We start from the raw sequence: 26,058 nt of genomic DNA on the forward strand, positions 1-26,058 counted from the left end.
AAACTTGCATTGTAATTCCAAATTAAATTGAACATATACTCTACTGCTACATGATGTTTTGAAGTTGTGCTTTTGCTGCATTCTAGGAGAGGTGAAAGTGAGTTTGTTTGTTTCGATTTCCACGCGCACGCTTCCCAAACTCCTAAATGGTGTGTTTTTTGCAAAAAAAAAAATTATAGGAAAGTTGCTTTAAAAAATCGTATTAATATATCTTTGAAATTTAAAATAATTAATACTCAATTAATCATGCACTAGTAGCTCACCTCGTTTTATGTATCTTCCCAATCTTCTTTATCCCCTTCTCCTTAAACTCAGCCTACTGGTCCGGGAGTTTTTTTTTCTTTTAATTTGGGTTGTGTTCATTACTCTAGTTATTGACACCGCGGTAAGATCGTGTCCCCAAACTTCTTCAAATCACTTTAAGTTAAAATTGAATTGGCCCAATCATTTATAAGCATTATATAAGAAAAAAAAAATCAAACTTTCGTTGATGCCCCCTCGGACTGTACAATTTTTTTTAGACTTATTTATTTTTTTTAATTTTATTAATAGACCATTCGAAAAAGTATTTTCAAATCTGAATCTTTTGGCCACGCCAGACTAGCCAAATAACTCTGTCACGCCACACACAATATTGTTTGGACACGCCAGCCACTCGGCTGATGTGGCCAAAAGGTTCAGTTTTCAGAAATACCTTTTGGAATAGTCTATTAATAAAATTTAAAAATAAAAAAAGTCTAAAAAAATTGACTATACATGTTGTCCATAAGGGCAACTGTCTGTGCAACATGACAAAAGAGATATGTCTGTTCACCGACCACTCATAAAACTGAATTTTCTGCATTTCACTAGCCTAAAGTGATCACCTATAGAAATATACATGTTTTCACATGTGGACGTTTAAGTGGTTCGCCTGCGCAGATAGCCCCATAAGGCTGCAAGCAGTTTGGTTAAGCTGGTCACCCGTGGAAAACATTTGCACAATTGCTTGGTTAGCACACCTGCATGTGGAAATGGCTACATTTTTTGCGGCCGTTTTGTTAGGGCGGCCTGCCCACCTAATTCTAAAAATGTTTTTTTTTAAGTAGTGAGCCTACTTGGAACTTGGAACTTTCCTTCAAAAGAGAATTGCTTAGAACTGAACATAACATAGAAGAGATGTTTTGCGAGACAATGAAGTTTGGCCTTTCTCTGCGACCCCATTTGAACTTCAGGTGTAATTTATGATCATCCAGTTGTGTATTTTTTTAGATACCCAGTGCCAGTTGACTAGCGTTGATCTAACTAGGCATGCACTTGACAAAACGTGCCCGGCCACAAATTACATAAAATGCACAGCTTGCACATGAAGATGAAGTCCACGGCTCGTCAGTCGAGTCGTTTTTACAGAATAAGGAGACTAGCTACTTGCTCCGTCAGGTGTTCATGTCAACGCCTGATACTTTACTAAAGAGATGCACTATACCACATGACATTAACCACTTGCGTGCTTGGGCATACGCATCAATGCATGATCGTGTAAATCTCTTCGTTCATAATGACTATCTAGCATGGACATTTTCTCTGTCAGAATATACAGAGTTACATACTGGAGAACTGTATTTGGCTAACTATTGCTCTTGTATTGTTGAAATTGAAGCACTGGAGTTGAAAAACTTCAAATGCTTGCAAGGTTACACCAAGACGTAGTTTGGGGTTAAGTAAAAGGAAACTTTACCCAACTACGGCAACTTACAGAAAGATGATGAACCTTCGACGAGTTAGCAACTTACCAGCTGCATATAGAAAAAGGATTAAAAAAAGAAATGCGAAAATGCTATTGGACGAAATTGAAGCTTTTGTAACGATTGAAAAAGTACAAGTACTTGCCGCCCAGTAAACATATGTACGGTCTAGTAACTGTTCAGTAAGAAAAGCTTACGGGAAACTATTCTAATCCCTTGAGGGGATGTTTCCTCGTTAGCTCAAAAACCATCTAAACGGTTATGAAAAATTCTGGAAAAATTTGACAACATTCATACAACACATATATACAACTCCACAAAATGTTAAGTCCAAACTCAACTCACACGTCGAGATATAAAAAAGACAAATTCAGCGTATGAATAGTAGCGTACTGTTTATATTTAAATTTGTCTTTTTTGTTTCTCGATGTGTAGATTGAATTTGAACATGAATTTTGGTGGACTAGTAGGTATCATTATACTCTACATTATCAATTTTTTTCAGAATTTTTCATAACTATTTGCATCAAATTTTAATTTTTGATGTTTTGTTAATGCAGTTTCTTTTCAACGTTAACTTTTTAGTCACTAAGAACATATATATATATATAAATATTTATTCATAAATTAAACTGCTATACTACTCCCTTCCATACGGGTATTCTACTACTCCCATCGATACAGATATTAAGGAAGTAGTAAAATGAAACAAGTGATTTTGTTCGAAAGATAAAAACAGTATCAAAATTAAAAATTAAGTAGCAGAAGGTTACGATTAATTGAAAAGATAATATTTTAGGATAAATTTTAAGAACTAAAAATTCAGGCTAGTCTTTGGTATCGAAAATTTCTATTGGCCAAGTACACACCTCGAAGCCAGAACTCCAATGTTAAACAGAGTACTACAACTGTAAGCTTTGGGAGTGGATTCTAATCCCTCGAGGGGATATCCCCTCATATATCTTTTTCTTCCAAATTTGATGCAAATAGTTATGAAAAATTCTAAAAAAAATTGATAATGTAGAGTATAATGATACCTACTAGTCCACCAAAATTCATGTTCAAATTCGATCTACACATCGAGAAACAAAAAAGACAAATTTAGATATAAACAGTATGCTACTATTCATACGCTGAATTTGTCTTTTTTATATCTCGACGTGTGAGTTGAGTTTGGACTTAACATTTTGTGGAGTTGTATATATGTGTTGTATGAATGTTGTCAAATTTTTTCAGAATTTTTCATAACCGTTTAGATGGTTTTTGAGCAAATAAAGGAACATCCCATAAGGGATTAGAATAGTTTCCCGTAAGCTTTTCTTACTGGGCAATGTATCAGGTGCACACAGCTCATTAGGTGCACACATGCACTCGTGCAACGGCATCCCTCCGATCTCAATCCAAAGGGTATAAAGCAGGTGGAGCAATTTTGCAAAAATACGCCCACCGCTTGCATGTACATTTGCACAAGACTCCTTGACCTTTAGTTATCCATCCCACGATCGAACAGATCGATGGAGATCGTCCTTCTGCGGCGGCACGAAGCTTCGACTCCTCGGATTCCCTTCCCCATGCATTCCTTCTCCACCGATTCTATCTTGTCTCAAGCGAAAACAGAGATTTTGGAGGTGTAGGTGCTTGATTTCTGGTTGTTGACGCCTCCACCGCTGCCGATGCTTCCGCAGCCATGCAGCCGCTGCACCGCTGCCATTGCCGATGTGGCTACCGTCGGCCACCTACAAGGCCAGCTTGGGAGATGAGATCATGAGAGAAATTACAGATTTGATTTTCGAGAGAACATGTACGCCACCTGCTGCTTGATTCTTTGTTTTTGTTCTTGCCTGTTTCAGATCTGGGCTTCCCCGTTCAGTTGCTTCATTGCTTGACAGAGATGAAGATTTACATACGAAGATGGAGAAGACAAAAGCCTCGTCAGGGATTTTTTTACAAACTTACGGTAGGCGGGCGTTTTTTTGCAAAATTCCTTAACCAGGATGCTAGCCTTTGGATTGAGATCGGAGGGATGCCGTTGCACGAGTGCATGTGTGCACCTAATGGGCTGTGTGCACCTGATACATTGCCTTCTTACTGAACAGTTACTAGACCGTACATACCATAGCCAGCTGTCATCCTAGGACGTCGGCAGTGGCCAACACAGTAACAAAAACTAATTAACGATGTGCTGCTCATTGGAAGCCTATTGTCATAGTCAACTGTTTGCCAATTCTCATTGTCAACTGTAATTCACATCCATCATCGCGCTACTGTTGCTGGAACTCTAGAATGGCCTGACGACGACGAGGAGGAAGCTCATAAACTGCTTCGAGTCTCGAGAGGTGTTGTCCTTTTCTACCACTGCAAGTTGATGCGAGTGCATATACTCTATTTCACCGTGCCTTTGGCTTGACAGCTCGATAACATTGGTCGAAGACAAGCCGGTGACTATGCGCGTGCACACGTTCTGAACTTCTGATTCGATCAAGTGTAGAAAGAAGGTGAAACTGTGGAACGGTGGAAGTGCTGATCAAACTGTGACCGGACCGGATCCTATCCGAACCAATATATAGCCCACTAACCCTTGGACATCGGCCCACTTCGTGCAAAGCGTATGTGCCCATCCTAATTTAAGTTTTGGCCCAGCACAACTCATAAATATATTTTACTCCCCGTCCTAGAAAAAATCAACCCCTAACTATGTATCTAGACGTAATTAGGGTTTACAAAATCATACGGTTATCGTGGTTATCATGTGCCCAAACTATTTTAGTTTTTGAAACCACACTTCGCGGTAACCACACGATTTTCACGGTTACCGCGATAATCACCAAACCGTAGGATGACGGTAACCTCACCCAAAACGGTTCGAATGTTTGATGAACCCTAGAAGTAGTTACATAGCTAAACGGTATTTTTTTTTAACGGAGGATGTGTGTGATAAAACATTATGTGTGCTGCTATATTTGCTCATATGGATATTTGAACTCAAGACCTTAGGGTACTACTCAGTTCACTGCAACCAATAGGTTACATACCTTTAGCATATTTTTCTAGATCAAATCCAAAGAAATTTGATTTTAGACAAACGCAAAATGCTTTGTAATATAGAACAGAGAGATTAATTAGTTCATTATGCAAATATATAACTCGAGTGTGAAAATGATACTACTAAAAAATATATGTGACCTCCTGACAAAGGAGAAACCTTATTGCATGCCCACCTCTTGTGCGAGAAATGGCCACGAACACCGGAACATGAATGAAAAGAGAGCACGATCATGCTAGCTACTAGTACAGTTTAATTTCGGCTCATCCAAGCTTGAATTAACCGATATCGATGTATAATGAGGTCGTAATGGGTTGTATGTATTGAGTATTTGAGTTTGGCATGTCGTTCGATCGATCGGGTCGTGTGTACAGCGTACGTACTTCAGGGCAACTGTATCCTCCTGAACCTGCGGAGCTTCCACGTGTCGAGGCGGGAGCCGGGCACGCCCCACACCAGGCACTCGTACTGCGCGGCGCTCCCGTCGGGCTTGGTGACGGCGACGGCCAGCCGGTAATTGGTGCCGCCGGCGCCGCCCGCCGCCGCCTCCGTCTCGCCGCGCGCCACGCCCACGTAGGCCAGGTCCGTGTGGTGCGCGAGGCTGTACACCAGCACCGCGAACCGCCCCACCTGCTGGATCACCAGCTCCTGCACGTCCGCCACCGGCGCCCACCCGGCGGCCTCCGTCGCTGCCGGGAGCGTCGCCGCCGCCACCGCGACCACGGCGAGCGCGGCTCCCAGCAGGAACAGCGGCGACGATCTGGCCATTGCGATCGATCAGTGCTTGAGCGATGCTTGCATATGTATTTGTAGGGAGATGTGGAGAGTTTGTGTGGCTAGCTAGAGGTGAATATATAGTGTGGGGAAAAGTTTAACGCGAGGCGTCCACCTGACGTTGTTGTTGTTGTTGTTGTTTTTTTCTTCTTTTTCTTCTCATTTTGATCATCACGTAGGTTGTTAGCCAGCTTGACGGGGCGGTGCTCTCGGGGAATGTCGTTTAATTTTTGTGCTACGTGTGTTGGAACTTGATGCAAGTCTTCAGTAGCTTACCAAGCTAGCCGGCTTGTCGGCAGTGGGCCGGCATTCCTCGGCCTCGCCATTGCACTGCATGTGCGCGCGCGCGCCGATGCTCGCCGCGGCGAGCCGGCCGCCCCGCGCGAGCAGAGGCGGTAGTTCGATCGTGCCGGCGGCCGCGCGCGGTGGATGGGGTTGGTTCGCGTCGGCACGGTGGTCGATCGAGCTGTGGAACTTGGCACGCCACGCGCCTGCGGTACACGAGATGACGCGCGGGGAAACGGCCGACCCACCTGCTCTGCTGCAGCCTGCAGGCAGAAAACCATGGGCTTCGCTGGCTCCCCTTGCCAGCCAACCGGTGTCTCCACCGTCCAGGACAACAAGGGCAAAAGCACACAGAAAGAGAAGCTGAGAAAATTACGGCAGAAAATGGCTCCTACATCCGTCCAAACAATATAACATGAATTTTTAGTTCTTAAAATTTATCCTAAAATATTATCTTTTCAATTAATCGTAACCTTCTGCTACTTAATTTTGATACTTAATTTTGATACTGTTTTTATCTTTCGAACAAAATCACAACTTTTCCTTGTTTCATTTTACTACTTCCTTAATATCTGTATCGATGGGAGTAGTAGAATACCCGTATGGAAGGGAGTAGTATAGCAGTTTAATTTATGAATATATATATATATATATATATATATATATATATATATATATATATATATATATATATATATATATATATATATATATATATATATATATATATATATATATATATATGTTCTTAGTGACTAAAAAGTTAACGTTGAAAAAGAAACTGCATTAACAAAACATCAAAAATTAAGTTATAGAATTTTAATTTTGCGAGCTGCTCATAAGACACGATGAGGCCCTTAGGGTACGTTCATTGGGATGAGAAAAGAGAGAATAAATCTCTCATTTTTTACGTACATATTTTCAAACTAATAAATTGTATGTTTTGTTAGCAAAGTCGCTATAATAATATATAATAATCAATTTTTAAGTTTAAAATAATTAATATTAAATTAATTATACACAAGTAATTAATCTTATGTATTTGTTTTCTTCTCTTCTTTTCTCCTCTACGCAAACACAGCCTAAAATGCAACGCAGCTGTCCTCTTTTTCCCTTTTGTCGAGTGAAGCGAATGTCTCTCACTGCTCCTTGTAGTCGATCCCGAGCTAGCATGGTCCGAGATTCCGAGAACACCCGTCATTTCCAGGCGCGACGCGTGTACCACGCACGTACTCAATCTAAATCCTCGGATATATATCATCGGATCGATATGTGTTTCTTCGCCTACTGCACTGGCCTAGAGATCACCAGTTCATCGCCATTGAAAAGCCTCTTTGCTTCACGTAGAGGAAATGAATGCACATTGGCCATTACAATGTTAGGTTATGTTTAGTTCCACGTAAAAATTAGAAGTTTAAAGAAATTGAAACGATGTGACAGAAAAGTTGAAAGTTTGTGTATGTAGGAAAGTTTAATGTGACAAAAAAAAGTTAAATTTTTTTTAAAAAATTGGAATCTAAACATGGCATTAGGCTCTATTCCTCTCTCCCTGGCTCCCTGCCATACAAAACCATCAAAGGACGTAAACAAATTAATGAGCTGGGTTTCTCAAACACCGAAAAGAATTCACATGTCTCCATGTTCAGAACGTGGACCGGCTGCGAGAACCTACAGGTCATAGATTGATCAGTTGAATTCGGACTGTTTCTGAACAGTCTTTTGGACGTGATTAACAAGCAAGCTAGGTCGAGATGGGTGAAACTAGAATTACAGCTGTACATGGCAAATTAAACAAGAAGAGATACATATATCCGCTGATCACTACCGGTTGGGTGGGTTGATCTAGGATAAAGCACATATATGACCCATATAAGGAGAAATTACTAAATTCTATGGTGATTATGCACCCACGAAAGAGTGCCCGACCTTATGCATGCACACGGTGAGAAGAGGTGGAAGGAGAATGACTGCACTTTTAAAGAGGTGGGTTGAATATTTTTTTCAAGATAATGAAAACGGCTTGCATCTCCGGCTAGCCTCTGCCATGAGATACACAACAAAAATTTGGCCTTAATTTGGTGCGATTCATTTCACCGCGCACATGAAACTACTTAATTTCTACGGATCATCTATGTATTATATGAATGTTTTTTAACCTCAAACTAATCATCAGTATTTTGACCAAGGACAATATATATTATGAACATGTCCGTCCGTCCCTCCAGAAAGTATACCGAGTAATATTTTGGTGTGGTAACAAAATGATGTTCCAGCTAGCACGGTGTATTACGATATAGTAAGTGTTTCGATATAATCACATTTTCATTTATCATGCATAATGTGATAAGGTTACATTAATTAGCATCGACATGGTTTAATTCGCTTGTGGCACAAAAATTAATCATAACAAAATGCAGTCTCCTTTCTAGTGGGACAGCTTATTCCCAATCCAAGGAAATTATATATCGCGGAGACACAGAAACTAACTTATAACTCGAGAAACAAAATGGCAACTTATGCATGCATGAGCATCCTTGTACGCTGATCAAATTGAACCAGCTAGATCGCCGTACACGTCTAGATCGCCTTGAAGCTGAGCAGCTTCCAGGTGTTGGCGCGAGAGCCGGGCACGCCCCAGACGACGCACTGGAACTTGGCCTTGCTCCCGCCGGGCGTCGTCTCCGCCAAGATCACGAGGCGGTAGTTGGTGCCGCCGCCCACCGCCGCCTCGGTCTCGCCGCTGACGACGGAGACGAACACCAGGCTCTTGCGGTGCGACAGGTCGTAGACGAGCACCGAGAAGCGGCCCACCTGCAGGATCACCAGGTTGCTGGTGTTGCCGATCGGCCTGTACGTCGCCTCCGCCGCCGGGAGCGTCTCGGCGACGACGACGACGAAAACGAGAGCGGCGGCAACGAGCAGCGACGACGACGTCCTCATGGCGACGATCTTGCTGGTGCTCAGTGCCCACTGGATCACAGGCTCTGCTTGCGGTTTTGGTCTTTGCTCTGCTCTGCTCTGGCCTTGATACTTATAGCTCGCGAAAAAGAGCAATGAGCTGCCGCCATCGGAAGCCATTGCCGACGTGGATGGCGCGGTGGATTTGTGCATGTGAATTGTGCATGCGCGTGGTGGCCAACTTGACGCGCGGGAGCGCGCGCGCGCGGGGCGCCGGGGCCGAGAGGGCGCCGAGGCCGTGCATTAACGGTGCGAGCTTGAGGAGGCGACATCTGGTGGGGAGCAAGCTGGAGTGAGCGTGAGCTTGCACGGTTCGAGGCCACGTACTGACGTGCACACAATTTTTTTTGGCTCAGTTTTCACGCAGTTTCTTGGTTTTGTAGGGGTGGACTCGCCAACCGCGGCCATTTCTCCGGTGCAAGTAGGCTAGTTAAAGGCTTACAAGATTATTAATTAAAACCATGCGTTTTTACAGTGATGATGAATAATTTAAAGTGCCCGATGTCATGCGTGGAAGTTGTTATAGGGTGACTTGCATTGTACTAGCACTGGTGGAGAAACCATCTTTCATCGGTTGGCCGAATTCCACGATAGTCCCGGTTACAACAAAAACCGGGACTAAAGATGATCTTTAGTTCCGGTTAAAAAGGGTAACGGGCATATTTGATCTTTAGTCCCGGTTGGTAACACCAATCGGGACTAAAGATGATCTTTAGTCCCGGTTCAAATGCTGTCAGGGCTTGTCAGGCCCCCCCGGGATCTTTAGTCCCGGTTTGTGTTACCAACCGGGACTAATTTTTAGTCCCGGTTGGTAACACAAACCGGGACTAAAGTCCCACCCCTTTATATATATCTTCTTCCTCCTCCAGCCCGAGCAAGCTTCAAAATTTCTTTAAAAATGAGGGGAGGTCATGCCAAAATTTATAGTGAATTTACTTTGGTGATTATATATAAATCGGAGGTGCCTAAAAGGTTAGCAACTTCATCCTCCAATGTTTTTTTTGGTCATATTACATTTGGAGCTATGTTTTACACACTTTTTTGTCTCCAAAATTTTGTTGTAAGTTGATGAGAGAGAAAATTTGTGTGGGAAAAGAAAGAATATATAGAAATTTTGTTTATTTGCTAAATAAGGTTTTATAAAATAGTTGAGTAGGAAAATATAATGAAAGTTAATCTTAAATAAAAGAAAACAAACTAAATTGAAAATTAAAAGAATTTAAAACATAAAAAATAATAAATAAGAATTATTTGGTAGAATATTTTATAATTTTTGTATGAATAATGATATGTCATTATTGTATGACTGTTGAAAGAGTTTGTGATTATTTTATCATTATTGTATGACTGTCATTATTGTACGAATGATTATTTGTGTACGATTTTTTTTTTCATTTCATGTAGATGGATCGGCAATGGATGTACGCTGACCGGTGGTCCAAAGAGTTTATTGACGGCGTGCATTATTTTTTGAGAGTGGCCGAAGCTAACAAGCAGAAGGATTTTATTTGTTGTCCATGCAATAAGTATAAGAATCAGAAGGAGTATTCTGCATCCAGGACTATTCATTTCCACTTGTTTGAGTCGGGGTTCATGCCAAGCTATAATTGTTGGACATCCCACGGAGAGCAAGGGGTTGAAATGGAAGAAGATGAAGTGGAAGACGACAATATTCTAGACTTTGCTCAGTACGCTGGATTTGAAGGAAATCAAACGGGCGAGGAGGACATAGATGCTGATTATAACGACGTTGCGGATGATCTTGGTCAGATGTTGCAGGATGCCAAGGAGGACTGCGAAAGTGAAAAGGGGGCCCATAAATTGAACAAGATGTTACAGGACCACAGAACGTCGTTGTACCCAGGTTGCGAGCAGGGGCACAAAAAAGTTGGATACCACTCTGGAGTTCTTGCAATGGAAGGCAAAAAATGGTGTTAGTGACAAGGCATTTGGCGATTTATTGAAACTCGTCAAGAACATTCTTTCGGAGGGAAACAAATTGCCCGAGACAACGTACGAGGCTAAGAAGATAGTCTGCCCTCTAGGACTGGAAGTTCAGAAGATTCACGCATGTCCGAATGATTGTATCCTATATCACTGTGAGGAGTACGAGAACCTAGAAGCATGCCCTATTTGTAAAGCACTACGATACAAGATTAGACGAGATGATCCAGGTGAGGTTGACGGGCAGCTAACGAAGAAGAGAATTCCTGCTAAGGTGATGTGGTATTTCCCTATAATACCACGGCTAAGGCGTTTGTTCAGGAACAAGGGGAATGCTAGAATGATGCGTTGGCACGCTGAAGAACGTCAACAGGACGGGATGCTGAGACACCCCGCAGATGGTTCGCAGTGGCGAAACATCGACAGAAAATTTAAAGACTTTGGAAAGGACGCACGAAACATACGGTTTGCTTTAAGTACGGATGGCATGAATCTTTTTGGAGAGATGAGCAGCGGCCATAGCACTTGGCCCGTTACGATGTGTATCTATAACCTCCCCCCTTGGCTATGCATGAAGAGGAAGTACATAATGATGCCGATTATTATTCAAGGCCCCAAGCAACCTGGTAACGACATCGATGTGTTCCTAAGACCACTGGTCGAAAATCTTAAACTGTTGTGGAAGAAGGAAGGTGTCCCCGTGTGGGACGAGGACAAACAGGAGGAGTTTAACCTACGAGCGCTGCTGTTCGTAACCATCAACGATTGGCCTGCACTTAGCAACCTATCCGGGCAGTCCAACAAGGGGTACAAGGCTTGCACTCACTGTATGGATGAAATAGAAAGTACGTATCTTAAGCACTGTAGGAAGGTTGTGTACATGGGTCATCGTCAATTCCTTGCAGCAAACCACCCGGTACGGAAGAAAGGCAAGTACTTTGAACATACGGCGGACCACCGTACGAAGCCTAAACATCGCAGCGGGAAAACAGTGTTTGCTATGGTTAAAGATCTTAAAATAGTGTTTGGAAAGGGGCCTGGCAGCCAGCCTATAGAGAGCGAAGATGGTCACGCGGCGATGTGGAAAAAAAACTCCATATTTTGGGAGTTACCCTATTGGGAATTCTTGGACGTCCGCCACGCAATCGACGTGATGCACCTCACTAAGAACCTTTGCGTAAACCTTCTTGGCTTCCTAGGTGTATATGGAAAGTCGAAAGATACACTGGAAGCGCGTAATGATCTGAAGCATATGGAACAACACGGCGACCTTCACCCGGAACCAAAGGAGAAAGGCAGCCATTACTTGAGTCCAGCCAGCTACACTCTTAGCAAGGCAGAGAAGGAAAGTATGTTTCAATGCTTGGAGAGCATCAAGGTACCGTCTGGATACTCCACGAATATAAAGCGAATAATAAGCACGAAGGAGAAGAAGTTCACAAACCTAAAGTCTCATGACTGTCACGTGTTGATGACACAGCTGCTACCAGTTATAATAAGGGGTATCCTCCCAGACAATGTCCGGGCAATAATAACAAAGCTATGTTCTTTCATGAACGCAATTTCGCAGAAGGTCATCGATCCGGATAGGTTAGAAGCCCTTCAGAATGATGTGGTGCAATGTCTTGTCAGCTTTGAGTTGATATTTCCACCTTCATTTTTCAATATAATGACGCATCTGCTTTGTCACCTAGTGAAAGAGATCGGTATTCTCGGGCCTGTGTTCCTACACAACATGTTTCCTTTCGAGAGGTACATGGGCGTTCTGAAGAAATATGTTCGTAACCGTGCTCGTCCAGAGGCAAGCATCGCTAAGGGGTATGGAACAGAGGAGGTCATTGAATTCTGCGTAGAATTTATTGAAGACCTTCGCCCAATCGGGGTACCTGAATCACGCCATGAAGGGAGACTACGGGGAAGGGGACTCTCGGAAGGAAAGCTATAATGACAGTAGACAACAATTTATTCTGTAGAGCCCATTTCACGGTTTTACAACAATCTTCATTGGTGGCTCCTTACATCGAGGAGCACTTGGCTCTAGTTCGCGCCAGAAACATCGGTAAGTCCGATGCATGGATTACACGGCATCACATTGATACTTTCCCCGCATGGCTGCGACAACATCTCATGGGTAACGAGACGATTAACCAGCAACTGGCCTTCCTGGCGAGGGGTCCATCTGGCTCGATCGCGACATTCCAGGGATATGAGATCAATGGGTACACATTCTACACAAGAGCCCAAGACATGAAGAGCACGAACCAGAGCAGTATTCGTATCGATGCCATGGGACACGATGGTACAACTGGCACGTATTACGGTGCCATCGAGGAGATATGGGAACTTGACTATGGACCTCTCAAGGTCCCTCTGTTCCGGTGCCAATGGGTTAGGTTGACTGGTGGAGGCGTAACGATTGATGACAGTGGGATGACAACGGTTGACCTTAACAAGGTTGGATACTCGGACGAACCTTTCGTCCTTGCCAATGATGTAACGCAAGTTTTTTACGTGAAGGACATGTCTAGCAAAGGAAAGAAGGGCAAAGGGCCTGACGAGCCGCAACACCACGTGGTTCTCCCAGGCAAAAGAAAAATCGTCGGAGTAGAGGACAAGACTGACGAGGATTACGATCAGTTTGATGGGCAACCCCCTTTCACGGTGACGGTTGACCCTAGCATCCTCCTATCAAACGAAGACACCCCTTACTCACGTAGCGATCACAAGGAAGGAACAATAGTGAGGAAAAAGTACGTGCGGACAACCGTCACCGCCGATCTATTGCCGTAATTGTTGTAAACTATTTTGGATGTATTGAATATGCTAGTTATATATGATTAATTACAATTTTAACAATTTAATATCATGCATATACTAATTATATACGATTATTAGAATTTTTAAAAGTTTTAATTCATGCATGTGGGATTTACATATGTTAGTTACAATTTTTAATAATTTAATATCATGCATATGCTAATTATATATGATTATTAGAATTTTTAAAAGTTTTAAATCATGCATGTGGGATTTACATATGTTAATTAGAATTTATAATGCATTATTTACTATTTTAGAAACATATATGCAACGAATTTCAATATTCAGTGCTATTAACTTTAGTCCCGGTTCTTAACCCTAACCAGGTTTAAAAAAGAATTTGGAAATAGCGGGAAAATATCTTTACTCCCGGTTGGTGAGAAGAACCGGGAGTAAAGATATCTTTACTCCCGGTTCGTAACAACAACCGGGAGTAAAGATCCGGGGGTATATATATTCCCGGTGCACCCTCGTCTTCTCCACTAGCACTTAGACGTTTTTCCATCGAGATCGAGCATCGGCTTCTCCTTCGCCGCCACTGCCTAGGGCAACCCCGCGCCGACGCTGCCGTCGTCTCTCACCGTCGCCTGGCGGTCCTCGCCGCCTCCGCCGCAGACGCCGCCGCCGCGTCTCTTGGGTGAGAGCCCCCGCCCTCTCTCTCTCTCTCTCGATGTAGCTCTTTGTCTCTCTCTCTTTCGCAGACGAACGCCGACGGCACCGACGCCGACGTACGCCGCCAGGCCGCTACGTTACGCCGCCGCCGCGGCACGCCGCCGTTGGGCCCCCACGCCGCCGCCGGCGCCGCCACGATGCCGCCGCCGCCACGCCGCCGCCGCCCCCACGCCGCCGGGCCGGCCCACGGCACCGGACCGAGCCCCCACCGCCGCGAGACGTCGCCGCCGCGAACTAACGCTTAACAAACACTTAACGAACGTGACCAAACGCGAACGAACGCGAACGAACGTGAACTAACGCGAACGAAACATGAACGAACGTGAACGAACGCGAACGAACGTGAACGAACGCGAACGAACGTGACTGAAACGTGAACGAACGGGAGTGTTAGTGAACGAACGCGAACGAAGGTGAATGAACGCGGACGAACGCTTAACGAACGCGAACGAACGCGAACGAACGCGAACGAAACGTTAAAGAAACGTGAACGAACGCGAACGAAACGTGAACGAACGCGAACGAACGTGACTGAAACGTGAACGAACGTGAGTGTTAGTGAACGAACGCGAATGAACGTGAATGAAACGCGAACGAACGTGATTGAAACGTTAACGAACGTGAATGCACTTGAACAAAAAGTGTGAGAACGAACGCGAGCGAAATGTGTACGAACTTAGCATATATATATATATATGATTATATATACTTGAAAACGTGAAATACATTATATGTTTGCATTTAGACTAATACATTTTTTTTGCATGTTGCAGAGAAGACATCGTCGTCGTCGTCCGTCAAGCCGAAGTGGTAGCTAGCCCTCGAAGGAATTCGCGCAGGCATGTTATGTAAAGATGTGATTGTTAGAGATATAATATAAGATTGTTAGATTTCTAATATAAGATTATTAGATTATTAGAGTTAGCATATGTGAGTGTTAGAGATTATTAGATTATTAGACTTAGCATATTTGAGTGTTAGAGATAGTTAGAGATTTAATATAAGATTATTAGAGGTTTAATATACGAAACTTAATTAGACTTAGCATATGTGAGTGTTAGAGATTTAATATAAGATTATTAGAGATGTAATATTCGAAACATATTTGATTGTTAGAGATTTAATATAAGATTATTAGAGATGTAATATTCGAAACTTAATTAGACTTAGCATATATGATTATCTACCGTACAAATACACGACACTTAGACTTAGCATATTTGAGTGTTAGAGATAGTTAGAGATTTAATATAAGATTACTAGAGGTTTAATATACGAGATAGTGAGGAGATTGTTATACTTAGCATATATATATATATGATTATTACAATTTTAATATGAGATTAGTAGCGATTTAATATAAGATTGTTAGACTTAGTATATATGATTATTACAATTTTAATATAAGATTGTTAGAGATTTAATATAAGATTGTTAGACTTAGCATATATATATATATGATTATTACAATTTTAATATAAGATTAGTAGCGATTTAATATGAGATTGTTAGAGATTTAATATAAGATTATTAGAGTTTTAATATTACGGTTAGCAAATACATCCTATATACCTAACATATATTTTTTGTATGCACAGATGGCTGATCGCGATGAGGAACAGATACTATATGATACAATCGCAGAGGGAAGCAGCCAGTACTGGAACGAAGAAGAGGGGAACGAGGATCCAAACCAGTACTTGAACGAGGAGGGGAACGTGGAGAGGGATGCGGAGGGGAACGAGGAGGGGAACGATGAGGAGGAGGCTAGTGGAAGTCATCCCTCCGCTGGATAGAAGAGGGCACGCGGACAACGAGGTGCCGCGAAGAAGATAGAGGGTCGGCACATCATAACTGAGGTGGACGTAGACGGCCGACCTAGTGCCCCGGCACAAGCAGCCAAGAATTTTGTATGCCACAGCGGTTGGGTTGTGAGGGATAACGTGCCTGTCAGCAAGGTGTGCTGGCGCAGAACAAGGGCACGCGGGGGTGATGACAGCTTTGTCCCGGAATCAGAGAAAGAGATGCTGTGGACCACAATGCTCGAGACGTTCACGCTCCCTGCGGGTACAGAGAACATAGTGAAACACTGGACTCTTAAGAAAATGGCAGAACAGTTCCAGACCTTCAAGGGAGATCTGTACCGGAAATACATCCTGAAGGGGCAGACACCAAACTTCGACGTATTCTCGAAGCTAAGGGATCACTGGGACGAGTTCGTTGCTTACAAGACAGGTCAACAAGGGCAGGCGATGATGGAAAGAAACAAAGAAAATGCCGCCAAGAAGAAGTACCATCACCACTTGGGGTCAGGCGGCTATAGCGTCGCGATGCCGAAGTGGGAGGAGATGGAGGCAAGCTTGCTTGAGAGGGGTATCGAACCGGCCACCGCTAAATGGCCCGATCGATCGAAGTTCTGGTTCTATGCTCACGGTGGAACGCTCAACCCAGGTGATGGCTCCTTGGTCTTCAGCGATCAGATACGCGAGGCTGCGAATCGACTAACGGACGCAGTGGAAGCCTCTTCTCAGGGCACGTTCCGACCCGACAGAGAGAAGGACGAGCTGTCACTCGCTCTACAGACTCCCGAGCATCCAGGACGAACACGAGGGAAAGGCGTGATTCCCTGGAAGATGGGATTCAAGGAGGACATCCACACATACAAGAGTCGGATGAGGAGCAAGAGAGATACCGAGGCGAAGATTGCAGATCTCGAGTACAGGATATCGAGCTACGAGCTCAGCATGCAAGAGGAGGTGGCCCAGAAGGTGGATGAACGCATGGCAGCACATCGGTCACACGATCCCCAGCCGTACATACCTCCTCCAATGGTCAGCCCATCAGGCAATCGTAGCAGCTGCGCCTCAACGGGGTAGGTAGTATCACATAGCATGGACGCCATGCAAACCCGGGACGAAACCACCTGCCCCGTTGATGAGATCACGCATCGGACACCATGTGAGCTGCATATTCCCTTCAAGAACTTATCAATCAAGGTATGCTCGATGTAATACATGATTTTTGACTCGTACGTTCCGCAAGTTGCTGCTTAGGTTGATTACTAATAGATAACCTCTCATCACGTGAAGGTAGCGTCAGGAATGGCCATCCCAACGGACATTTCAGGGACTTACCACTGCAGGCCGATTCCAGCAGGATACTCGAGGGTCGAAGTTGAGCTGGTGGAAGCCGTGTACGAGGACCTCGAGTTGGACTACCCAGGAGGAGACGGTGAGACGCATCTACGAGACACAAGCCACGCCATTATACTATGGCGCAAGCGGTACATCATCCTCCCTGGGCGACAAGCGGCGTCTCGTGCACCATCTCCTCTGGCTCCTCCGCCTCCTCCGCCTCCTCCTGCACCATCTCCTCCGGCTCCTCCGCCACCTCCTCCTGCACCATCTCCTCCGGCTCCTCCGCCTCCTCCTCCACCGTGTCCGCCTGCACCTCCCAAGACAAGGTCTCACCAAGCTCCACCTCCTGCCAGCACAAGGGCAACGAAGAAGGCCAAAGTTGACACCACCAAAAACAAGGAGCTGCCGTACGATTGCAGTCAAGAGGAGCTTAATGCTTATGTGGCAGGAGAAGTGAAGAGGCAACTCAAGCCTCGGAGTCCTGAAAAGAAGATACCTATTGACCCGAGCGTGAAGAATTTCTTCAAGGGAATGTCCACCGCAAACAAGGAGGCCTTAAAGCTATCGGACTATGACCGAACACTTAGGAAAGCCTATTACAAGAAGTCCAAACCAGTTCCTCAGCTTGGAGAACAACCAGACCAAGTGGTCGAGCCGTTGGTGACCGGCGAAGACTTTGGCATAACGGATTTCATTTCGGACACCGGTGTAACCATGGCTCAGTTGGTTGGAGGCGCACCAATCCCGAAGGCGGAAGTGGCATACAAGTTTGAACTCGGTAAACCGCTTGTCAAGCCTGAGCAGCTGCAGTCCCTACCGACACAAATGTACAAATTCCATGAACGGTACATGGAGATGAGCGCCAATGGTAGAGAGATGTTCGGAGCGAGAATCAGAAACCCCGACTTCTTGCAAGGAGAAGATGTTCTATGGATCCATTTCAAGGATGTCTTCGATCTGTACCATCGGGACGCCCTCGACGTCTCTCTTCTGAGCGCATGGATTTTGTAAGTATCTTTGAGTTCGATTTGTTTCGTTCAATAATTAGCTCCTGGCATATATGTAAGCAATAATAATTTCCTTTCATTGTTGTAGAATGGAGATTCAAAGGGCCCGACGGCAGGGGGTTTACAATACTGGGTTCATCGACCCTCGGAAAATCAACACCGAAATGCTCGACATGTACGAGAAAGACACAGAGGACAATCTTGTCCATCTCCTAACGCAGCAGCATTTCAAGACGTTCATACTATTGCCGTACAACACAGAGTGAGTTTTTATTGTCGTTCGAACAAATTTCATTCCCATACATATAACATGTACATTCTGATATTTATCTCATCTCACGCATATTCCAGATTCCACTGGGTCCTGTTCTTTTTTGACTTGGACGCATGCAGAGTCACTGTGTATGACTCAATGAATAAAGAGGAGAAGGTTTTTGACAAGGTCTTCCAACTGATAGACAGGTAATATAATGCCATCTATTCCAAAGTCGCGGGGCTCTGTTGATATTATGTTGATCTCGGGTAATATTTAATTAATCATAGCTTGCAACTGCACATGTAGGGCTTGGGATCGGTTCCGTCAATTGGTCCGCGGGACTTGGAAAGAAAAACTTGGACGGAGGTTTCATTTTCCAGTGAGTACATGCATGATCCAAAATTATATTGAATTGAATCTCTAGTTACAGTTAATATAAAGAGTATATTAAATCTCTCATCGTTTCTCATGTAGTGTGCAAAGCAGGACAAGGGAACTAACTTATGCGGCTACTACGTATGCGAGTATGCCCACTGCCTATCAAACCAAATATACACCAAACGAGAGCTCGATGTACGTATACATAAACCGTTCAAAATTTCATTGCGTATCGATTTGTTAAGTTGTTTATTAATTTCATATATTGATATGTCATTATTTTTCAAATGATAGCGTATTCACATGAGGGAAAAACTCCCACATAAGGATTTTATCACGGCTGTTCAAGAACAACTTATGGGGTTCATCAACGAAGAAGTCCTTAATCCCGATGGTGAATTCTACTACGACAGATCGACAATTCGTAACGTCGGTCCTTCCTCTTCTGACGTAACGCAGGCGTCGAAGTCGTAGCTATAGCTAGCGAGCAAATAAATTGTACTATACATGCATATGTGTATATATATATATATATATATATATATATATATATATATATATATATATATATATATATATATATATATATATATATATATATATATATTTATATTTATATATGTACGTACATTTACTTTAGTGTTAATATATATTTTGGTAACATATAGGTACATAAAATGTTAAGTGCTTTAAATTATAAATATATGTGTAATATATGTATTTATACATATATACATACGCATATATATATATATATGTATTCTATATACATGCATAATATATATATTACAATGCATATATATGTATTGTAATATATATATATATATATATATATATATATATATATATATATATATATATATATATATATATATATATATATATATATATATATATATATATATATATATATATATATATATATATATATATATATATATATATATATATATATATATATATATATATATATATATATATATATATATATATATATATATATATATATATATATATATATATATAATCAACCATGCAGCAAACAGGGCCATGTAAATAAAAAAAATGGTACATGGATCTTTAGTCCCGGCTGGTAACACCAACCGGGACTAAAGATGGATCAGCCGGCCACGTGGCTGACCGATCTTTAGTCCCAGTTCGTATTATCAACCGGGACTAGAGATCGATCTTTAGTCCCGGTTATTTCACCCGGGACTAAAGATAGCGTCTTTAGTCCCGGATTCGTAGTCCTGGTTGGACAACCGGGACTAAAGAGGGGTTACGAACCGGGACTACAAACGATTTCTCTACCAGTGTAGCCTGCTTTAATTTCATGGCGATCTCGATGCATGTCAAATTGCACCATCCATATGCAGATCGAGCCATGTCAAATTGCATCATCATTCCATATGCAGAGCTAGCTTGGTTTCATGGCGATCTTGATGTGAGATTGTCAATGCACGTACGTAGTATGCGTGGAAATGAGCAGTAGGTTGCCTACCATGTCGTCGTATACGACGAGAGAAGACAGCTGTTCGTCCTGGAAAACATGAGATCTTCGATCGTGCCCATGATAACCTCCGTGCAAGTTGCGCTCCATGCATATTTTACAAGTTGAGATCCAGAGGCGAGGCGGGTCAAGTCAACGGCTCTACCTTCATTGCAAAATATAAAATGTTATAGTTTAACCTAGGTCGTATATATTGATTAAGTCACCAATAAATACAATATCAAATTAGTTCGCAAAATCTACCTAAAATAGGCCTGGCAGACAATCCCCCGTATTTAATGTCTTTATGATGTATTTATAAATATATATACTTTCCCTTCATCTCGTAATAAGTTAATCTCATAATAAGTTAATGTAGTACGTGATGTGATGTGACTTGTGGCATATCCTATTATAGAGGTGATTAACAAGGGGGAGTAGAGAAGCAGCATCATACATTTGAAGATTGCATAAAAATATTAGCTTGAGGTCTTCCACGAAGATCATGTGTGATCTTTAATTGGAGCCCCATTTTTGAGTCTTGAAATACAAAGGTACTTCTCAGTTCTCATCGGTTATCTAATAAATATTTTGCGGCACTGTTGCTGGCTTCGAGATCTTCAAATGTATTTTCTAAGACCTGTACACGTACTAGATGACTTAGGAAAGACTAAATGGAACCGGTGTACTCCCTTTGTTAAAAAAAAACAACATAATACTACCTCTTTTAATGTATGACGCCGTTAACTTTTTATTCAACAATTGACCATTCATCTTATTAAAAAAATTTATATAATTATTATTTATTTTATTGTGACTTGATTCGTCACCCAATGTTCTTTAAACATGACATAAGTATTTTCATATTTGCACAGAAATTTTGAATAAAACGAATGATCAAACGTTGATCAAAAAGTTAATGGCATCATACATTAAAATATGGAGGGAGTACTTGATAGGATATAACCTAGTATAACGAGTCTGGACGTGTACTAGATTATATCCCATCGAAGTATTTGGTTGGGTTTTTTTAGACGGAGGGAGTACATACTTATATAGGGGTCCTATTGAAAACAGAGTTTGCTAATCATTTGAGAAGTTAATGCTAATATATGCTTATAGTTTTAAAAGTTTAACCTATCTTTCGTAAACATAAAATGATATTTATAACCAGAGGGTACCTATCCATCCATCTATCTATACTAAATTACTAATTGAGTAATCGTGCACTCTGAAAAAGATCATACGTTAATGACAAATATCTAACCGTTGATCAGAGTAATCGTATCATTGTGACTCCTTTTTCAAACTTCTTCATAATCTGCTATAATTTAAAAATAATTAGGAATCAATATATATATGGAGTTGTACTTACCGTGAACTATCAAATAATATTTTACTATTTTATTTATTTTTATCTAAAATTAATAATTAGCGAGTTGTAACTTAAGTTAACTCATCTTTTAGTTTATGAAGCAGCTATAGTTCTAAAAACACCCTATTTATTTAGCATTTTTTTTACATCTATAATGTGATAACAGTAATATGTGCAAACCCACGGGTTGATGATTAGTGTGTTTAATCGATGCCTAGCTTCCTCTTCATGATTGCATCCATGGCGGAAGATATCAGTGACAACGAGTCAACGATAGCCAACTTAGGTAGTGTTTGGTTGAGGGGATGGGATGGGACGAACCCACTTTTAGAGGTGTTTGGTTGAGGGGTGAGTGGGATGGGTTGGTCCTGGAGAGGAATATTCCTCTCAGATCCGGGACCAACTGATCCGGGAAAATGTGGCGGACGAACTCGTCCCACCTGGGACGAGCGAACGGCGTGACGACGCCTTCCTACCGCGCTCGCGCTGTTCGCCCTCGGGAGCAACGGCAGACGGCTCGGGCGACGGCGACAGCGGCAGGCTCGGCGACGGCGACCACGCGGGGCTCGGCGATGACTGTAGCGCCCGTTCCGTCGTGGCGCCTAGCGGGAAAATCTATCTCTTAAAAACCATAAGTGCGAAAATTGTTTCTTCGCTTGCAGGCAGTCCCCGTGCCATCTCAGATCTCAAATCCCCGATCTATCGTCGAGTTCAATCCCGAATCCAAATCCATCCCAAATCGGTCCCTTCGCAAAAGTCTATTTTGCCTCCCCGGGGTCGATGGGCCGAATCTCTCTCGGCCCATCTCCTCTTTCCCCCCCGGCGCTCTCTCTCTCTCTCTCTCTCTCTCTCTCTTTCTCCCGCGCGCGCGCCGTGGTGGCCGACCGCCTGGCCGCCACCGCCGTCACCCTCTGCCGTGCCTGCCCGCACCTGTCGCCCGTGTCGTCGCGCCACTCCAAACCGCCCCGCCGTCATCGCCGTCGTCATCGCCCGGCCCCGCCACTCCGCGCGCGAGCAGCCAAGGGACGGAGACAGAGCTCCCCCTCCCTCTGCCGCGTCGCCCCCGCTCCCTTCTCCTTTTCCCAAAGCGGCAAGGGGCAAGCCCTCCTTTCTCTCCCTCTTTTCCTTTTTCCCTCCCCGCCGGCGTCATCCGCCTCTGTCACCATTTTGGCCGCGAGCGCTGAGCTCCAGCTCGCGCCTTGACCGCCCAAAGTCGGTTTCCTAACCGACATAGCCACCCTTTAAAGCCCGAGGCGCCCCTTCCATCCTTCCCTTCCCCGTTTCGCTCGCCGCCGCCGCGCCATTGTCGCCCCACTGTCTCGCTTCCGCCGTTCACCGCCGAGCACCGGGAGAGCCGGTGCGTTCGAGGACGCGGAAGGGGACTCCGGGCGCTCGTCTTCTTCCTCTTCCCCGGCCCGAGGCCGGAGAGATCACTCCCGCGCCGTCGGCCTCTCGTCACTGCGCCCGCCCGCACGGTAGTGCCTCCCTCCGTTCTTCCTCCCCGTTCCATCTCCTCCCCTTAGACTCGAGTAGTAGCACGAGTAGCCTCCCCGTAGCTGGCCGGTGCCGCCCCGACCGTTGCAGCCGCTCGCTGAGTGCTCGCCGCCGTCGCCGCCCGTGCTCCGTAGCGTCCGCTCGTCGCCGGCCTCGCTCGGCGTAGCTCCGCCCAATCCGACGCTAGCATCGGGTTCCCGTAGCCGCGTAGATGCTCTCGCCGCCGGGAATCAACCCCTCGTGACCTCGTCGCCGTTTCCCCCTTTCCTCGCCGCCGGTTGCCGCCGCCGCAATCCGCCGCCGTCGAGCTCCCTCCGGCGAATCCGAGCCGTTGGCCCGACTCCCCTCGTCCCGCGCGACTCCCCGGTGTGCTCGCTTTCGCCCGTTTCGCCGTAGTTCGCTCCGCCGCTCGCCGCAGTCGTCCGCCGTCCGTTCCGGCCGGCGTCGTCGTCTACCTCCCGCCAGCCCGCGTGGCAGCCACGTAGGCGCCACGTCGGCGCCAGCTCAGCCAAGACTGGGTCGAGCCGACCCCGGTCAGCCGCTCCCTCCGGCCCCGCTCGCGGGCGCGGTCCACCGCGAGCCGTGAGGCTGCGCGTGGGCCCGCCGCATCCGCGTCTACCGCGAACCGCGCGCGTGCACCGCGTCCCTCCCCGCCCGCGCGCGTACGCCGCGTGCTCGCTCCGCACGGTGAACCGTGTCACCGACAAGCGGGTCCCACCCGGGACCACGCGTGGTGAGCCCGGTCCACCGGTGCCTTCTCTCCTCCCCTCCCGCGCGCACGCGCCTTGGGCCGGCCGGCCCATCTAGCTCGGCCGGACCGCCCCATTTCTCTCGGGCCGCGCCCTAGCCGCCCGAGGAAAGTCTAATTTCCCTCCCTCTTTCTTTTATTTTCTTTTCTTTTTCAAAAAGGATTTAATTAAATCCTTTTCCTTTAGACCAAAAATCCAATAATCTTAGAAATTCCATATCTCCCCAACCGTAAATCCGTTTGACTCCGTTCAACTTCCAAAATTCCTCAAATCTCGAGATCTATTTAATGGCATGATTAGAGGTCGTTAATAGGGCTTTTTTTTCGCCGTTTGTTGAGTTGTCCCGTTTCGCGTGTAGTTTCGGAGCCCGAAGACCCGCAGTGCGAGGATATCGAGGATCAAGCTCAAGATCTCGAGCAAGACAAGTCACCTTTGATCATCTTGCACCTATAATTTAAAACTAAGTATTTCTTTTCCGCAAATATTGCATAAATAGGAATTACACAAGTAATTCGGCCGCGGCTTGCGAGATAGCCTGCCGGCCCCCAACCCTATTTGCTGCAATTACCCTCCTTGAATTATTAGAACACTTAAACTTCCCTTGTCAACTGTTGTGCTTCGGTGCACGGGCCTTCGGGCTCGCACAACGGAACACCACCCTACAAATCTAAAATATCCAACGATGGGTAAAACTTGGGTTTTACAAAAGACTTGGAAAAACCCGACACCTGGGTCGGTGCTTGCGAACAAAATGAATTTCCAAAATCGCGGACCGGGGAACGTACCGGGAGTACGGTTTCCCGCTCTTGCTCTTAAGGACCGTTTCCTTGGAATTTCATCCGAACATAAGACAAGTGCGACCACATGGGTGGAATGGGACACCCCTGGCTGAGTAACTAGCTAATCGGGGGAACCATGATGCCAAGAGACATGTGGATTCAACGGGGTGGTGTCGGGGAGAACCCCCGGGTTTCCTGGCACAGTATGGTCTGGGACCTAATCTGGTGTTGGTCTGGGACCCCTCTCGTTGGCATATGGTGAACCTGTGTCGGCTTTCGAAATGCCTTGTCATGAAAGCCTTAAGGTCTCTAGACGTGGCCGTTCTGCACGGGCTGGATGATCCGAGTTAGTAATGTCGTGTGGGTAAAGTGTACCCCCTCTGCAGAGGTTATTAAACTGTTCGAACAGCCGTGCCCACGGTCATGGGCGGATGTGAGGTGATTCCTAGCGTAGTTTTGTTTGACTACTGTTTGTGAAATTGCTGTTGTGGAAAGGAGAGCGATGTTTGGAGAATCTGCAGCTGATGGGATCAGCTAGGCCCGGGTGGCCGTTTGAAAGTTGTTGGCCCGGGTGGCCGTTTGAAAGCTGTTGGCCGGGTGCCAATCTTGGTCTATTTTAAAGATTGACACATTGCACATACTCCGACCGGATGAGACGCATTGTCTCTTCCGTGTCGTTTGAGAAGCACTCACTTAGTTGTTTCAAAAAGGAGTTTAACTAAAATCGATTGTGAAAACGAGCAGCCTTTCCTTGAAGCCTGCATTAAACACCTAATTCCCATGGCTTGCTGAGTACTCCCGTACTCACCCTTGCTCTATATATATATAATCCCCCCTCCAGTTGCTGAAGAAGATGAAGCAGATCCCGCGGACGAGGAGTTCTTCCAGGAGCAAGTCGGCTACGACGAGTTTTAGGGTTTCGGCCTAGTTCCCAAGTCGTGCCTGTGATGATTGGTCCAAGTCTTGGCTTCCGCTTTCCCTTTTGTAATGCAGTTGTGAGCTCGGGATCTGTCCACAGCCCAACATGACTGTACTTTTACTCTATAATAAAGAGACCTCTGTTGCTGTGATATTCTGTCTTCCTGTGATACCAGCACTGTTCCCTGGGACTGGTATCGATCAACAGGTTAATTTGGAGCGTCACGGGCTAGTTCCGGTCGGGACTAGATCGGGG

General features: G+C 44.7%; 2 protein-coding genes across 2 annotated transcripts; both read right to left on the reverse strand.

The window, feature by feature from the left end:
* Window positions 1–4,881: 4,881 nt before the first annotated feature.
* LOC4331784 (cysteine proteinase inhibitor 5) lies at window positions 4,882–5,582 on the reverse strand. The gene has a single exon (XM_015774852.3). It carries the CDS (start codon window positions 5,533–5,535, stop codon window positions 5,152–5,154), a length of 384 nt encoding a protein of 127 aa, XP_015630338.1. The 5' UTR covers window positions 5,536–5,582; the 3' UTR covers window positions 4,882–5,151.
* Window positions 5,583–8,105: 2,523 nt separating this feature from the next.
* LOC107277835 (cysteine proteinase inhibitor 5) lies at window positions 8,106–8,906 on the reverse strand. Its single transcript, XM_015773973.3, has one exon. The coding sequence runs from the start codon at window positions 8,902–8,904 to the stop codon at window positions 8,404–8,406; it is 501 nt and encodes a 166-aa protein (XP_015629459.1). The 5' UTR covers window positions 8,905–8,906; the 3' UTR covers window positions 8,106–8,403.
* Window positions 8,907–26,058: the final 17,152 nt, after the last annotated feature.

Source organism: Oryza sativa, chromosome 3 (assembly GCF_034140825.1).
Source record: "Oryza sativa Japonica Group chromosome 3, ASM3414082v1".
NCBI classification, from domain to species: Eukaryota; Viridiplantae; Streptophyta; class Magnoliopsida; order Poales; family Poaceae; genus Oryza; species Oryza sativa.

Excerpts from the sequence above, each read along its gene's own strand:
- LOC4331784 (XM_015774852.3), bottom strand. The coding sequence starts at position 5,535 with ATGGCCAGATCGTCGCCGCTGTTCCTGCTGGGAGCCGCGCTCGCCGTG.
- LOC107277835 (XM_015773973.3), bottom strand. The coding sequence starts at position 8,904 with ATGGCTTCCGATGGCGGCAGCTCATTGCTCTTTTTCGCGAGCTATAAG.